The 18,181-nt window shown below is 40.1% G+C and overlaps 1 protein-coding gene across 5 annotated transcripts in view; it reads right to left on the bottom strand.

The window, feature by feature from the left end:
* Positions 1 to 11,120: 11,120 nt before the first annotated feature.
* MSANTD3 (Myb/SANT DNA binding domain containing 3) overlaps positions 11,121 to 18,181 on the bottom strand; it is an 11,773-nt gene continuing 4,712 nt past the window's right edge. For 4 of the 5 annotated variants that reach the window (XM_041476546.1, XM_041476544.1, XM_041476545.1 and 1 more), the window contains 2 exons: positions 15,776 to 16,221; positions 11,121 to 14,470 (listed from right to left, as the gene is read on the bottom strand). In XM_041476546.1, coding sequence (XP_041332480.1) covers positions 14,061 to 14,470; positions 15,776 to 16,190 — 825 coding nt within the window. In that variant the 5' untranslated portion in view covers positions 16,191 to 16,221 and the 3' untranslated portion in view covers positions 11,121 to 14,060. The remainder of the gene's footprint in view (positions 14,471 to 15,775; positions 16,222 to 18,181) is intronic. The other variant, XM_041476549.1, reaches the window with a different exon arrangement.

The raw sequence follows: 18,181 nt of genomic DNA, 5'->3' as shown, positions 1-18,181 counted from the left end.
ACACACCAGACAGATGGAAAATTAGGGAATTTCTTTTTCTGAGTAGGAAGCAAAGAGTAGGCTGCCAAAATCTCCTGCGGGTTAGGATCCTGGCCTGACCCTTGTGGAGGATTTCCTGGAGCCCAGTATCAATGGGAACAATTTCACAGGCTGAAAAATTGGAGGATTTCACCTACAATGTGTTTCCCTTGTTCTGGTTTTGTGTTAAACCCACAAAAGCCTAGAATTTAGTGGAGTGGAAGTAGCCAAAGGATGTGGAAAGCCTTGGTCCCTCTTACTCGGCTCGCAAGCAAAGTACAGCGGGTTATATATAGGCAGCGTGCAATACTGATTTCTCTAGGGAAGTGATTGATCTTCTCCCAGTGTAAACCAGTCCCTCACCGCCTTAGTCCGAAACGAAATAGAGATTTTGCCTTGCCTTCCAACACGGGGGAGGAAATAAATTTTAAAACAGCCCCGTCCGTGGCAGTGGCACCTCCAACCCTTGCGCAGCATCCTTGGAGCCCCTCTCCGGGCACAGCTCGGTGGGTGCCGGGGTGCCCGGGGGATCCCCCGCTCCCGGGGCGCCGCTGGGAGCCGCTCGCACGGAGCAGCTTTCCCGCTCGGGGCTTGCGGGCTCCCGGCGCGTCCCGGGAGAGCGGCGGTCCGGGGCCGCTGCCGCTCCTCGGGGAGCAGCCGCATTCCCGCTGGGAGCTCCCGCGGCCCCGGCCCGCGGCTGCCGCCCGCTGGAGGGAGCGGGCAGGGCCGGGCACCCCGGCTCTGCACAGCCCGGGCCTCTGGCCTATCGTTCTCTGCCACCCGCTGCCTCTGGATCGAGTCCATCCCCGAGTGGGATCCCTTGGAAAGGCACCTGATCTCAGCGGGACGGCATCGGGACGAGGAGCAGCCCAGTTACGTGGGAGGCGTTTCTCACCTCGGGTTGACTGCCCATCACTTCTCACTCCCAGGATTTCGGTGTGAAATGTAGGCGTGAGGTCCAACAATATTTTGTTGTTGCACTCCCCAGGGCAATGGGGGAAGGTAGCGCTTCCATGTCTTACCACCATCCAGCCGTTACGTCTCCTTTTAATCCTTTTTGCTGGTGCAAGCCCTCAGGAGCCCCTCCAGATCCAGATCCCTGTCCCCGTGATCCTGTAACACTACTGACTCTGAGTGTAGGCTTTTCCCTGCAGCCTCTGCACGCCAGTTCCAAACTCAGAGATTTGTCTTTGCTTTGAGATGCCTTTGTAAATCAGCCCATCTCACAGAACAAGCCAGGTTGTATTATGTGTGTGCCCTGCCCTGTCACCTTTCTCTTGGTAAAGTTGGTGCCAGCTGTAAATAAATGACAATGGTGATTTGCACATTTCCTTCAATATTATTCCTGCTACTAATGCCTGTGGAACAGCTCTAGAGAAATCTTTGACCAACAACTGCTTTTCCAGTGTTTTTATGCCTGTCAGCTAAGTATATTGAAGGCCATTTAATTTGGACTGTTTCTTTTCCATAAGTCATGCTAGACTGAAGCAAGGAGTTTATCAGTGCTCATGTGATTTTTATCACTGCAGTTACCTTTTTTTTTAATCATAATTCTGACTTTGCCTAAGAATAAAATCAGATTTATTTCATAAGGTTGTGGGGGGTTTTTTTTTCTGTAGAAGGGATACTAATTACACACAGCTTTCCCTCATGACTCTTTCCTCAACCAGCAGCCACCAATGGGCCTCAAGGTTGCAGAATTTTCTCAGTCTTCCAAGGTATCAGCTGAGCACTAATGGTCAGCCATTATTCCTTGAACTTTTGGTAAAAGTGTCCTGCACATTTTAATGAAAAAAACCCCAACAGTCCAAATTTGGTCTCCTTTTGTAGACAGGACTATGGGATTCTCAGCCATCCTCATATGACAAGTAAGCCATCACTCATAAAACAGTATCTCACTGCTTTCTAAATACATAACGTACTAATACTTTCAATATTTCCCTTTTTTTGTATCAATAACAATTTACCACTGGTATATACTAATAGGAACATATAGCTTAAAATTTTAAGTGGTTTTGGTCTCTGTCTTGTACACCTCAGAAACTCTCTTCTTGTATTAGGTCTGCTGGTCAAGACTTCTTTTCCTACTGTTTATTTATTACTGTTGAACCTCATTGGCTTCTTGTCTATATTTGTTACTATCCATTTCCTTCTGTTTGATAAACAGTGACCTTTGCCAACAGGTACATTTATCTCCACTTTGACGTGGACTCTGCTTGTGTTGTTCTCTTCACTTTGTCACCAAGAAGATGAACTGTGACACCTCCCAACGCAGGTGGTTTAGAAATTAAAGGCAGCGTGGTAGTGACCCACTTCAGGGAACCAACCAGGTTTATAACCATTTGTCATATGAGGTCCTTCAGTTCGTGGTTTTACCTTTGTCATGGAACATTCAAATTATCTGGGAAAAAAAATCCTAATTATGGCCTACTGTGCTGAATCTTGTACTGAATCTGACTGCAAGGAAAAACTGTTGAGTTTGATGGTTTCACCAGCCACAAACCCGGTTGCTTCTGTTCAGGAATTCAAAGTGGTGAGATAAAGGATGTAGACAGAAACCTTCAAACCTGTCTTTTGCTGTTCTGTGGTCACATTCTGGAAATCTTTGATAAGATGAAATTATTTGAGAACTCTGCTGGCCAAAAGCAATCATCTAGCATGAAGGGTTTTTTTTGTTTTTTTTTTTTTAACTCACTGAAACTATTCCTTCTCTTACTGAAAATGAGTTAGCAAAGAAATGAGTTAGCAAAGAAGAGTTAGAAAAGAAAAACTGCAAACAGTTTTAAGTGAAGAGTGTCTGCTTGAAAACTATCAAAGTGAAGTTCTGTCCTTACTTCTCTATATAATTATTCTACTCTTGCTCGTTTCTTTCATATCTCATGAAAATATTTGTAGTATTCTGATCAAATGCACTGAAAGAGAATTGCTGTTCTTTTTCTGTATCAATTAAAAACCAACCTTGTGTTGCTGTAAGAGAAAAAGACTAAATGAGCTATTAATATTATTAGCCCTTATCTTATTTGAACCAGATTTAAGATCTATGAGTTCCTAACTCAAGGTTATATATGGAGAGAGGGCAGTGAGCTAAATTGGCAACAACTGGTTTTAGAGCTGATCATGAAAGGTATTTTTTAACTCTGCTTATATTTGGAACATATTGTTACTTATAATTTGCATAGGTTCAGAAATATCTTGCACAGATTTCTACAAGAAAAATCCAGTGAAGATCATTATATACAAATATTCCACTAAGGTCTCACAGACACTCTGCCTCATGGAGCAGTGCATGCTATGAAATATTGTATACTCACATTTATTTTAACTATATACAGGGCAGATGCTACCAACCCATTTTGTAGGTAGGACACTGGATTAGATGGAGCTGTGGCCTGACCCAGAACAGCTTTTGCGTGGTCTTATGTACATGAATCCAGCTTTCCCTACAATGTGCATCCCAGTTCCTCTGGGATGGACATTGGAATACTCACAGCTATATACAGATATACATACAACCAAGTTCTACATGTGGCATAGACAAGACACCATTGGAAAACTGTCCCATGCCAGTGTGGCTTTCAGCACACATAGCCTGTGCAGGAAACCTAGAGAAGCAGGGAGAAAGGTCAGGTTATCCTTATCCACTTACTGCTCTTGTTCCCCTCTCCTTCCTTCTAAGCATTCAGCCTTGTGGGTTTTCAAACCCCACTGTTCATCTTGCTGCTCGTGAGTGGCATGGATCTTGGCTTTCTTGGATGTGTCACAGCATGGTTTAGTTTCCTAGATTTCTACATAGTCTTTGAGCTGAGATCATGAAGGTGCTCTTAGTAGGAACCAATTATTTTTATTGCCCAGCAGTGCCCGACACAGGCTGTCCAGGAGCAAACTTATGCTACTTAACTCAAATTCAAACCTGGTCTGCCGATAGGTCTGCAGCAAGAACATTTGAGAGGAACCTATGACTGTATCAGCACTTAATCAAACCAAATATAAAGTTCTGTGGTGAATATGTACAGCAGGCCTCACAAGTAGTACTTTCTCCCAAAAAATCTGGCAGTGCAACTAAGAAAGTTGCTCTGCTCCATGCTGTTGAGTGGAGTTTAGTTTAAGAGACAGAAATAGCACAGTTGTGTGTAAATTAAATGACATTATTTGAAAACAACTCTGAAAGAATGGAGATTAAAAATCTCATCTAATTAATGTGTAACAATAGATGATGATTTATTGACTCCTCTGTGAATATACAATTTCTATTGGCAATATTTAGATGTGTTTTCTCAGAAATTCATAATTATTTATGTTTAGTAATTTATGATTAAACATTTTACAAGAAACAAGGCACTAAAATGTACAGTTAGTCATCCTTATTACATATGCTGGGAGTGTCAAACATACAGTACATTCCCCTGGCTAAAACAATTATTAAATTTCTTCCCCCAGTGGTACTTCTTGTTGAAGCCATGAGAATATATGTATTTTAGGATCCTACTTTTTCTCCTTTTACTCACTGTTTGCACAGGAAAAACAAAGAATTTGCTATGAATATTAGCTACACAATAAAGATAATGAAAACTACATTAATCACATTTCTAAGGACTCAGACACACTATGAGATCCATACAGATTCAAATTATAATATGGGTGTTTTTTATTAATTTAAAAAAGAAAAACAAACAGCAGTACAAAAAAAAATTTGTTTAAAGGTGCAATTCCAGAAGCTACATCCATGCACTCCAGAACCAGCTCTGGTGGTGTCTGAGGCACTAAAATACTAAAGCAACACTTTACAACAGGTGAGATGACTGGGGTGGCACCATTCTAGGAAAATCAGATCAACAGAGTGGCTTCCACTTGGCTGAAAAGGAGATCTTAATAGTGCATAGTTTTTAGCACAATATAAAAAGCAAACCCCAGAAAAAGTTGTTGCTACTAGAAGGCAAAGACCACAAAAGATACTGTCTAATACTCCATTAAAATACTTAGTATCAGAAGGAGCGATACATGTTCAAGTATCTTATGAAAAACAGCCCAGCACTTAAGCGCTCCTTCTGTTTCTGGTTCTAGCTGACTGTAAGCACAAACATGACAAAATGTAATTTCACAGATTGCTAAATACAGCAGCATCTAATGTCACATACAACACCACATAAAGAAACAGTAGTTTCCTAATTATTTGACCATTTATACAAAAACACAATGAGGAGTGACTAGATTCAGGTTTCACCTTGAGATTCTCAAGCTCATGTGATGGCAGTATTTTAGAGATCCAATTTTTAATGCCTCTGCATTTGGACTGCAGTGATCCTGAGCCTCCTGAATACACTTGGAAAGATTACCACTTTCAGAGGTTTTCAGAGGATCCTTGCAGTCTCCTTAATCAAACAAATTCAGGAGCAATTTCAGTGCTGGTGGAGTGTACATGCAAAACAGGGGAAGATTCTGCTGAATAAGAAAAAGTGATGGTGGAGAAAGAACCACATGGCATAACCTCAATTATTACCCTTGATCACTACCAAATTCAAGTAAAAGTTTCTTTTTCACCTTGCAGAGCTAAAACTTCTCAAAATGTGGCCATCATTAATGTATCATCACAAGACGGTAGTACTAGCAGAGACGGCCTTAACACATTTGTAAACATATTATCTCTTAAAGCATTTCCACTTCTCGGGTACTGTAAAAACAACGCTGTTAAACTGCGTGATTTTTTGGAAGCAAGAAGTTCTTCCTCAGCAATGAAAATCAGTCAAAAGCCCAGCAGGTCGCACCTCTGAAGAACAAGCCCTGTAACTACATGAGTGCTGCTGGATGGTAGCTGGTGGTAGAACAGCTTGTGCAACTTGTGACTGGAAGTTCAGAAACGCAACCACAAAAAGAAGGGCACGATTAGGGCTATGCCTTTAGGTCTGTGGGAAGCAGGACAGACTGGAACATCACTGTGTTTGCATTTACTGATTGCCAGAACTTTTTTATTCAGCTAGTGTTGTAAAATGTCATAGCCTCTGCATCCCAAGAAGATGAAGATCAGATCTCTCGTTATTTAACCTTAAACTTTTGAGGAAAAGAAAAAGTGGAAAGTATAAACAAATGCAAAAGTCCACATGTAGCTGAGAATACAAAATATTACAAAAAATGTAATTGATTTATATATAATACGTTTATTTGGTTGAATTTATGTATATATTTTAGTGGGCATGGATTAACACAGTTGGCTTTATTTTTTTGTATTATTTAAGAATGCTTACAGAAAACTGCACCTGTCAGACTGAAGCTGTGTTAATTTATTGCTCTTGGTAATTGAACACTGACAAGGCATAATTTTAAGTTGCCCCATGATTTGGAACATTTTATTGTACAACAATTTTAAAAACCAATTGTTTACCGCCCAAAGCCAGTTTTATGCATCACTAAAATTGCCCACGGCTGTCACTAGGTCCTTTCTTGTGTTTGAGGCTGTGGCAGGATGTGGGATTAAGTTTGTTGTGCTGTGGAGGCTCAGCCACTCGTGTCTATGCTGGTTATAAGAGAAGGACCTAAGTTTAAGCCAGTTTTGTGCCACACCTGATGTTCTCAGCCTGGCTCCCTGACAGCACACTTGCACTGGATTTACAGAAGTAGAGTGGTGGCATTTGGGCCAGTTTGAGAGTAGGGATCAACACTTATCTACTGAGGCCATGGGATGGTGTGGAGAAATTTGCTGGCTTCAGTGGGATTGTGGAAATATAAACTGGAAGTATGCAACTTATTTATCAGTCTACTAGAGGAGTAAAAGCAATATTTACTCCATAAGACAGTGTTTTAACTGGCTGAGACAAAGCACCGTTGTGGTCATTTATTTATTATACCTCTAAATTTGCTGCCTTATCAATTTTAGAAGGCACCTTGATCCAGTTAATGCTGACGGTTGTCCTTGCTAGCTAAAACCTGTTATTTTTTTATTCAAATACATCCACCACCGCTGATTTGGTAACTGGAAAAGATGCCAGACAACTTGAGAATGTGAGCACCTTGCCATGGTTGAACTGGCACCACCGTGTGGCTAAGTATATCCCAGCAGGAGTACTGCATTTGAGCTAAACAGGATAAAATCAGCAGGGGAAGATTTCTTATGCTCTCAGCCACCAACAGAGTTCAACTTAACGCCCATTCCAGCCTCAGAGCCCTCCTGCAGGACAGCAATTGAAAGCAAATTAAATGCATTTTGGAAACTAGTGTTGCTTTATTTGGCAAGGACTTCTCATTATGCTTCATTTGAGACAGAAAGTTGGAGTTAAGGCAATATTTGTATTGGATTTGTATTGGATATTATTGTTCCCAAAGCAGAGGTTGAACCTCACTATTAGGTCAGCGGTGATAACTCCCAACCTGCCAAAATTTCTGCCGTGGTTTAAATACCAAATTCATCACACCACCTCCTTTATTTGTGCTTTTCAAAATCTCAGTATTTACAAAACCTTTTTCAAATAAATGGAATTTATTTTATGTGTGTCAATTCAGACTTCCCACAGTCCATGGGATTAGAATTCAAACCGTTAAAAAGCCAAGCAATTCACTGGGCTGAAGGAGTGATCAGTGGGACCATGTAGGTGTCTAACAGAACAAAACAATTTTTGGCAAAGCTCTGGTGAGAGTAACAGGTAAAATTTCAAAACTCCATAATTTAACAGAAGCAGGATTCCTCCCCCTTCCCACATTATAGTGTGACACAGAATGTGCGGCAGGAATTTAGATGGGCAACTCAGCTGGTCCATTTGTGGCTTTGTACATAATTTCAGGGCATAACTCAAAGAAAAGAAAAGGGATCTGTACATGACCAAATAATGGGCAGAGCTTGAGCAACTCATATGGCAACTTGTAAGTGCCATATAAAAAATAAATTACTACTAAATAGGCATATAATTTCAGTTTTGCGTTCAGGTCTCTCCAAGAACAGCCTCTTATAGCTGAGAAGGAATATCTGAAGATTTGTGGAATACAATTAATCTCAAGTTGTGCTGAATACAAACCCACTTCAACTCTCTTGCCAAACAAATTTGATTAATGAGGTGCTCTAACAGCTGGTTAGAGACTGAAGCACACAACTATTCTGAAGCTGGACTGAACAACAAAAATCAACATTTTAAAAACCCACCTAAATAAAATAAGGACAATCTACAAATTTATCTTATTTCTGTTAAAACAGAGACTTGTTTCCCTAAATACATATGTGTCTAGTGTAGAGCTTGTATCTGGCCAGCTCTTCATCAAGAAGGGAACAGATTAACAGATTGCTTCTAGCTATTTGAGTGCTTAATTTTAAATTTTTATGTTGTTGTTGTTCCTTTTACATTTTTTGTGTGGCTGTCTTGACAGATTAGAAGATTTGGCAAAAATACTTCTTGATTCTTAGAGAGGTTGGCCGTCCGGTGAGATTCATCCACACACTCTCCTGAATACAATAGTTTTACAACCCACAGCCATGGGGTGGACAACCTTTTCCTTTTCCTTGCTATACCTTTCCTTGCAACCTTTCCATATCTGATGCCATTTTGGCTGGACAGATTTCACGTGGCTTTCCACAGTGCGTGTGCATGTGTGTCTGGATAATGTAGTCTTGGAAAACTGTCCAACTTCAGTTTTACGAAGAGTTAGGTCTAATAACTCTGGTGGGATTCCTACTTGAAAATGGCTACTTTTCTTATTGTCAGGCACTTGTGAATGGTATAATAGAAGCATCCAGAGTCTCAAAGGAAAGAGTAGTGAAGACCATGAGGGGAAATTGTTTGACATATGAGACAACATTACCTCTTGGGACAGCTAAAAGCTGTCTTCACTTTGACTCATTCTGAAAACCAGCCTGTTTTCTTTTTGACTTTGCAAGTTTTTAATTTATTGTTAACATGACTGATGGCGTTGTCAGATGCCTAATCCCTTCACCATCAGAACAGCAAAATTTTCAGAGCCTCAGCTAGTACATTTCTATTTTATAGCTCTAGTTTTAGGTCCAGAAATCTGTCCACATTTCTACGTGCACCTTATTTAGATATCAGAGAATCAAGCTGATCATCAGAAGAGAAGTCAGTCTGTGATACCAGAAACAGAGGCTACCGCTTGCTTTCATTGGAAAACATATTATCCTATTCTTATAGATGGCAACCAATGGTCATCTTTCTTTTTGTCAAATGTACAAAATTCAGTGAGAGTGGCCATGTGTGAATATAGTCAATTGTCTTGAGAAGAAACAGAAAAATAAAGTGAGAAGACAGGTAATTATCTTATGAAAGTAACTAAAGTACATCAGACTTTCAAAAATAGCAAGCTAGCTCAAAATATGAAATCACAGGACTGCCTGTGGGGGACTTCTCTGGGAAAAAAATCAGTTAGATGTTATTTTAAGATTTACATGTAATTCCTCTACCCACAGAGTAGCAAAATACAAATGTGTAGCCGTTTATTATTTCAATATCATAATGAGAAAAATATCTGAAAACATGGTGCTACATGATACTACATGAATGTGTGGTTGTACAGACTATAACCACAGAGATTCAGAACAAAACTGGAACATTATAATGCAAGAGGGGAAAAAGGAAAAGGACACATAAAAGCTACTCTAACTACAACTAGGAAAAAAAATCTGCAAAAGATCATTGAAAACACCTATGCAATCATAGAAATACTTGGGAGACTGCTAAAGTTTGGTATTGGAAGCTTACAGAGGTGAATGCTCATTAAACAAAATTCGGCACAATATCCTCAGCCGCACTATATGCTCAGAAAAAGGCAGCCCTGAGCCACCCCTCTTTCTCTGGCCACACAGAGCTGCAATGGGAATATTGTGACCCTGAGTAGCAATAGTTCAAAGTCTGAGTGCTGAGCCCAAAATCTGAAGGCTGAGCTCAGCCACACCAGGTGCACCTGCTCTGTAAGGATCGCTTCTCTGAGCAGTGCCTGGGAGGGCTGTGTTTTCAGCCCTGCCTAAACACATCTCTGCAGTGTAGGAAGGAGCTTCAGAGAGAGGATTTGTGGCAAGCAGCAGGCTCCCTTGCTCTGGTGATAAAGCAGCCTGGGCATTGAAATAAGCAGGATAGATGTCGGGATAAGGTGTTTGTCAAGGTAAGAACTTCATTTGAGGAAGCTGTGAAAGGATTCCAGTGAGACTCCTCCAAGAATGATGTTTTTTACCAGGAAACCTCAAACCTAACTTCTGCAGAACCCCAAAGATCTAGGAAGAATCAAAATCAATTACACAGCTTCAGCACCCTGCATTAGCTCAATGAATGACTTCGTGGTCACAGAATCACAGAGGTCTCCGTCCTCCCAAATTACACGGAGCTGGAATGGAGGAAGTGCTCCTCTCCATTTCTCAATACTAACTTCTCCTCAAAACCCTCTGTTTCCTAGCCTGCAGGCAGAATCCAGAATGTACTGGCAGCTGTGTGGAAAAGGTAACTAACCATGCTTTCTGTGGAAAGGGAAGGTGAGCACCCATTCATGTTCAAATGCTGTGATATGGGCAGTCTGGGCAAGAGGAAGGAAAAAGGAAAACACATGCCCCTGATTGAAAACCCCTGCTCATATTGCTGGTTAAAAAACTACAGGTGAACAGAGACATAAGGAAAAAATGCAGGAGGGAAAAAAAAAAAAATCAAGACATGAAAAATTTATACTAGGCAAGAAATTACATTACCTCCAAGGAAAGACAGCACCTGGAGCTAGGTTCATGTTAATTTGGGGAGCATAAAGGAACTCATCACACCTTGTCTAGAAGGCCATTTACCTCCAAGGAAAGACAGCACCTGGAGTTAGGTTCGTGTTAATTTTCGTTCATAAGGATACAGCAGCTGAGAACAATGGCCATTAGTATCTGGTACACATGCTTTTGTATAAAGTTAAGAAGGGATCATTTTGCCCTGTGCATCTTTTAAGTTCACTCTTGACAAAAAGTTTTATACCAAATCCAGAAAAGAAAAGGCATGTTCTTCTTCAAATACTGCTGTATTCTATCTGTGGAAAAACCTGGAGAATATGCATATATTCCTTGGCCAAATGGTTAACAGGAAAACAGAATTATGTGAAAGTGTTTGAATCATGTAAGCTAGAAAAAAGTGGAGAGAAACAAATGGACATATTGTCTGAGATGGCTATATTACATATAAGAAAAGTCAAACACAAGAAAAGATAAACTCTACTACCAGAGGGAGTAATTGCAACAACAACAAAGGCAAAAGTAATTTCTCAAGTAATTTCAATTCCATCACATTGATCACTTTAAAAAGCCAAAGCATGGCAAGCAGATACATTACTTTCTCTTGTTGATCTTTTACATTTTTCTGTGCTTATCACCTAATTTTACATCAACAGTCAACTGCAAATGGGAAAGCAAGAGTCTGTGTCACCTGTGAACGATCTATTGTCCTTGTCACAAAACCTACTTGCATAATTTATGTTAGGTGTAACATTCCCATTCTTCCCCTATGCACGTAATGATCATTCTTTCTTTCATACCTTCATCTTGGCTCTTTCTAATATTTCTCTTATGATCTTCTTTCTTTTAAATAGAACCTGAATTAAAAGGGTCTATTGCTCAGCCTAAGAACTGTAACTTTTGGTCTCAGAATAAGAAAATATACCAAGAAGCAAGGCATTGTCCACTTAGCACAATTTGAAAACATGCTTATTTTAAAGGATTTTTAAATATAAAAATAAAAGAATCTTTCATGAGCAATCATATAGCTTCCAGGAGTTCAAGCTACCCTTAGCTCACATTTTGTGAGATCCTCTCTGACTATTTCACAATTTTCACAGGGCTAGCTAGACCTGGACTGTCTCTCTATTCTTGCCCTCTTCACAGTGCTGAAATTGTCTCCATTCATTACCTTCTAACACCTGGATTTCATTTACTTTCATTTAGAACAAGTGCAGAAGGTTAAGACAAATGTCTTAACCGGTTAAGACAAATGTCTTCCCTATCCTTTTTTTTTTTCTGGATGGTACCTGAACAATTGTCACAACCAGTCAAATAACTGACTCATCTTCCAACCACCGAATGCAATCTCAGAACAAGGTCTTCACTTCTGTTTACTTTTCTTTTGCCTCTACTGTTATTATACTTTCCAAAAGTGTTTTCATCCAGCAGAAAAACAGAAGTGCCCATAACAACATCCTTCTTTGGAATTCCTGCACTTTCTTCACACAGCCGAATTATAGAATAGTTTATGGTCAATAAGATCTGTCTTCAGATTTCACCCAGGCCCTATTTTTCTATCTTGCAGCAGCCCAGCATAGTTTTTTTCTCTGTCATATAAAAGGAGTTGTAACAAATAGCTCCCATTGTGATTGCTGGTTTTAGCACATTTAAGGAAGCAGCACAGGTACCACACTGGTAACCACAGTGAGTACTGTGGTTGATAATGGCAGTGCTAACAAAGATGAATCATCAGCAGTGAAAGCAGGTCAAAAAAACCACACACACACACACACACACACACACACACACAACCCTACACAATCTGAAACAAAACCAAAAGGAACTCACTCCATCAGAAAGAACATCCAGGGAAAGAGATATGAGTGTAACTGGGAATGTATGCCTTGTAACATACTCTGCTTTGAACACATTGCTCACAGTATGGACTCGCCCTCATGATCTGAAAATATTTTATTGAATAATGTGATACTCAGATTTTTCAATGAAAATTTATGGTTTTGTTTATTTTTCTCACTGCTTCAAATGATGGTTGTACACCTTCCTGTAAAACAGGTTTTCAAACACCAGAAGTTCTTATGAATCCTTGTGGGGTTCTGCATTTCACATTTTCTTAACTCTTGTCCCACTAGAAGAAATGATTGCCAGGGTAATGATTATTTTTATTTGTGCTTTCCAACTATCTACCATTCTGGACATCCAAAATCTGCGGGGACTTTCATGTGAATGCCTTCATACAAACCACGTCCATCACCCCCCACTGACAGCAAAGGCAAGAAACACACCACCATAACGCACAGGACAGAACAAAACAAAACAGAACAGTGCTTCAGGACAGGAATGATTCCCTTGAACTGCTTCCCACCCTGTGAGAAGGAAAAGAGGGTGAGTTTTAGTCTTTTCTTCTAGCTAAGGAGAAATAATCAAGCTAGCTGCTACACCATCGAGTATTGCATAGGAAAATAGAGGGAGACTTTGCCAATGGACTGGCTGGCTCACTGCATTTTGAGAGCTTTATGAATTCTTAAAAAGCTCTTCCCCTCAGAATGACTTCAGGTGAACAGCACACAGTGCTGGCAGTAGCATTCGACCCTCCTGTTTGGGTATTCTACTTCAATACAAGATGGGCATGGAAATGAAAGAACAACCACAGTGGCTTTTGAGGAAGAAGTCACCTTCTTTTTAACTTCTCAAGTGTCAAGGCTCAAACAACTGGAGGGCTATTCCACAACCATCCTCTCAGTCAGCCAGACAGCTGGGAAATATTACTGTTCCTCAGAAGGAGAGGGCTGTTACTGCAGTGGCCCTCTTGCTACATCCTTCATCTTCACATCTTCTATGAAAAATAAGTTATGGACTGTATTAACTAGTTTATTTTCCCTAAGCTTCAGCATAATGATCCAACTAACAGCTGTCCATCACCTTTTGTCTCAATAGCAGAGAGCAACTCCAACCCTTGCCTTCATTTGGGAAATGGCAGATAGGAAGAGATAGAAATCAAAATGAACACTACAGCCCAGTGTTCAAAGCTGTTAAGTTTTCTTAAGAACTCCCAATGTAAGAATACCCAGAGTACCTTAAACTTCACAAGGATCAAGGGTGTTCTGAGAGGAGAAAATACATTGAGATTTTAGAACACTGTGCATGTCTGTGAGTTAAACAAATCAGAACTACCTACAAATAAACAATAGTTTTCCTCTTGGTGAACTATACTGCTTCCCTAAGCATTAAGAGTCATAGTGTGTTCACTATCAGCCAGGCACCTATCCTGTCACTGTACATTCACAGTAGAAAACCCTCTTTCCAGTGTGTGTTACTCAGAAACGTCCTAAATCAGACTGACTCTCTGCCCTTCTATGTTCTAAGGTGAATTAGGAAAGGGTCTGTTATAGGATGATACAGGCCATTCTTTTGTAATGGTCTGCAGTTTTCTCTCCCAATACATTTTCTTTTTATTTAGCACTTCCATTTTTATCCTGTGTTCTTCTTCAGCCATCTCACACTCTCTTTCTATTTGCTGTATCTTTGCCACATGAACTTCATTCATTTGGATTAACTGGAGCTGCAAAATCGACATTTGCTGATGATGCTCCTCCTCGTGCATCTTTTTCAGAGCACTTTCCTGAGTTGCTTTACTTCTGTAGTTCTTATCTGCTGCTATTCTGACATCAGAACACGAAGGCTCAGGCTGGGAGGTGCCTTCACATACTGGAAAATGTACCAGCTCTTTGTCTTCATCACAAAGTTCTCTGTTTGACACAACAAATGACTCTGCAAACCAAAGAAGAAAGTGTTATAGCATTCTCTTCCAGTATAGTATAGTATTCTTCAAGAAACAGAAATGTGATAAGTTACTGATATGTGCCTCTAAACCTTGTGCTCCAGTAGCAAAGCACAGGAGCCACTACATAATGCAGTTATGCTGCAGAATACTAAGGGCATAAGGGGCTGAACAGAACCACTTGGGGCTCTGTTGAAAGACCTCCAAGGCTATAGTGGGAGTTCAGAAGACCAAAGTGAGAGCACACTTTTAAGTAGACACCTAAATTTAGGTGGCCGAGCCTGGAGCTAAACCTGAATTCAGCCATTTAAGCTAAATCCATATGTGACTTGCAATATTTGGTGAAATATCTGAGCGTCAGGTGAAGCTGTGTCAACATGTATATCAAAAGACAGAGGAAGCAGTAGGAAGAACACGTCTTATTCTTTCCTTATTTCTGCTGCAGATGTAAATACAGTAATGTATATTTTTAGGAAAAAATCACATTATTCTAACTTCGAGACGTCTCTACCAATTCTTCTGAAATAAGAGACTATGCAGGGAAAAGAATAGTTACCAGTGCAAATGAGGGTCTCAAAATACTTTCCTATCCAAATCCGAATGACTAATTATGGTAAATACAATTATGAAAGAGGCATTCTAAGAATGTTATCTAACAATGTAGCTGCTGTTGTCTTTTGAGCAAGGACAGTGTTCTGTGTGAGATCCTGACATAATAAAATTTGCAAGAAACTGTTGTAGCCACCCTCCCTCCTGGTATTGAATTATTCCTTCTGGGTATGCTTGCCAAACAAAAAAGAATGTAGTGCGGAACTTTTTCAGAAAGGCCATTCTCCAGTGTGGACTGCAGCATGAAATATGGCTCCACATACTCTTTTTAGTCCTTGAAAACAAAGAGGGAAAGACCACTGGGAACTCTTGCAGCAGGCAATTGTGTATCAATTTGCTGCTGGTAGTTTTTTGCCTTTTTTTTTTTTAAACCAGCAAAATGATACTTTAAAAATGATAAAGATATCCTTGGGACTGTTCTCTAGAAAGCCAGCATGATAGCAACTGTGATGTTTGCCACAAAGCAGCAGATATGTCAAAAACAGATAAAAAAAATCTGTAAAAAACCTCACACCCATTTAACTCCTGTAGGCCTCGGGAAATACACACAGCCTTGTAATATCATAGCTCTGAAATTACTTTTCTATATCCAGCAGTCACAGCTAAGTGGAGAGATTTGAAAAAGGATCACTGGCAAAATCACATACAAAACAATACCACTTGCATCATTACAGCAACATTTATACCTTGACTAGAAGCATCAGGCTGATATTCAGAGTCTTCTTCTGGTGGGCTCTGCAAAAAGTACATTTGCTCAGGCATTATGCTTCCCATCTTCTCTTTCCCTACGATGTGAGTATTTATAAGTGGACTAATACTTCTTTTTACCTTCTCCCGCCTTTCATGTGCCATTATCTTTTTTGTCCGTGCCTTGATATTTTCCCAGCATTTCTTTAACTGTTTGAAGTCTCGCAGTGATACACTGGGCTGTGAGTTATATTCATGAGCTAGTGCTTGCCAGGTGCGTTGTTTCAGAGCAATAGTTCTTGCATCACTTTTTTTACATTCAAGCACGTATTTGTATTTTTCGACTAATGCAAGCAGCACACTCTTCTCCACTTCTGAGAAGTATTTAGCAGGCTTTATTATTTCGTTTTGCATTTTCTACTGTTTCTTCAAGAAGCCAAAATTCCTATGGAAACAATGATGAAAGAAGAAAAAAAAAAAAAAAAAACAAACACAAGTTAGAACGTGTTGCAGTATCAGATTCTGATCAATTTTGTTTTCTAAAATAGCTTGTGAGTAGTTCTAGAGTACATAATGGAATGAACAGGTAAGATAAAATACAATTACATGATAGTTTGTGTTGCCACCTTAGTGGATACACGGTGCCAGAAGTAAACTTTAATGAATAGTAGTTTTTGTTACAATTTGTCTGGATACAAAACACTCAGTATTTACTTAGTATTTTGCTTTTGATTTTTTAAAATTTTTCTTATTTTCCTGTTCATTGCACTTTTTCACTCCCAGAATTTTTCCAAGCCCTCAAGTTAGGAACAAATTTCAAAACCCAGCCCTCACTAGCTTCAGGTTTATGTCTAAAGCCACCTTCAGCATGTTTGGGTTTTCTTTGGTATAAAAAATACCCTCTTCTGTCCTTGCTGATTGCGTATAATTAATTTCTCCCATCTCTCTCCAATATTTGAAAGCTGTATGACCAATGACAGTAAGAAGTTTTCTTTTTAAAGACCTGTCAGCTCCGTTCTCCCCCATGCTCCATCCCCTCCTGGCTGACACCCAATAGGCAGTAGGATCCTGACCTGTATTACAATATTGAGAAGCAGCAAGAGTTGCAAGGAGACAAGAAATAACAACAGAAACCAACCACGTGGAAGGTACAGGTCCTTCGCCCTTGACTGCTGGCCCTGCACATGTGGCACTTCCTTGCACTTGTGCTGCTGGTCACTCAGGAGCCAACAAACAGGCTAAAAAGAGTTTTGGCCTTAACACAGCCACTGCTACACACTCACACCATGTCAGCAACCACCTCTTTTCTCAAGCCCAGCACTTATATAGGCAATAGGAAAATGGTAGCTGATAACAAGGATTCCTGGCCATTACAAAAACCCCAAAAAACAACAACAAAAAAAAGCCAAACAAACAGTGCTGCCTTGAGTTAACAACTTATGACTGTGAAACAAAATATGTTTTTTCTTCTTCTATCTTTTCACACTTTTCTCCCCCTTCCTTTCTGCTGTAACTGTGTAGCCCAAATTACTTTTAGATTTTGGGCAGAATGCTCCCTTAGCTATCATTTATTTTGTTTTTAATCATTAAACCCAGTGATAAAACATTTATAAGATAACTGGTTATCATTTATAAGATAACTGGTTCATATTCCTAACAGTCTAGGACTCTCCCAAAATTAATTTTCTAGTCTTTTGCCTATTATTTCTACTACTTCTCTTATAACATTCCTTGATGGTGCACTAGATACCACCATCAGGTTTCCTCTTCTCAATATATTTTTCCTTAACTCCACTGAACTAGGACTTTCCTTGTGCCATCCTTGTAGTTCCTTTCCTCCAAACATCTTAGTACTTACAGTTATTCCCATCTCTTTCAGTAAAGGTACTGAAAGTACTTATATTTATAAAGAAAGCTAACAGACAAGCTAATACCAAAATGAAAACCCAAGCCTGACATAAAAACAGCGGCTCTCTTGAGTAGCCCATAAAATACGACAAAGCCCAGCTGTCCTGGTTTCAGTGGGGACAGAGTTCATTTTCTTCCTGGAGGCTGGTACAGTGCAGTATTTTGGATTTAGAGAGAATAATGCTGATAACACATGGATGTTCTAGTTGATGCTCAGTGGTGCTTATTCCAAGTCAAGAATTTTCAGTTCCCCATGCCCTGCCAGAGAGCAGGTGCACAAGAAGCTGTGAAGGAACACAGCCAAGGAAGCTGATCCAAACTGGCTAAAGGGATATTCCACACCATAAAATGTCACGATCAGTGTATAAATGAGGAGGGAGTTGGCCGAGACCTGCAGGTGGTGAGCAATCATATTGTGCATCATTTGTTTCTCTTTTCTTCCTCTCTCTCTCCCCCCCCCCCCCCCCCCCCCCCACCACCCCACTCCTTCCTACTTC

Source organism: Pyrgilauda ruficollis, unplaced genomic scaffold (genome assembly GCF_017590135.1).
Source record: "Pyrgilauda ruficollis isolate IOZ18807 unplaced genomic scaffold, ASM1759013v1 scaffold39, whole genome shotgun sequence".
NCBI classification, from domain to species: Eukaryota; Metazoa; Chordata; class Aves; order Passeriformes; family Passeridae; genus Pyrgilauda; species Pyrgilauda ruficollis.
Note: the sequence above shows the minus strand (reverse complement) of the source record. Positions and strands in the feature narration are given on the sequence as shown.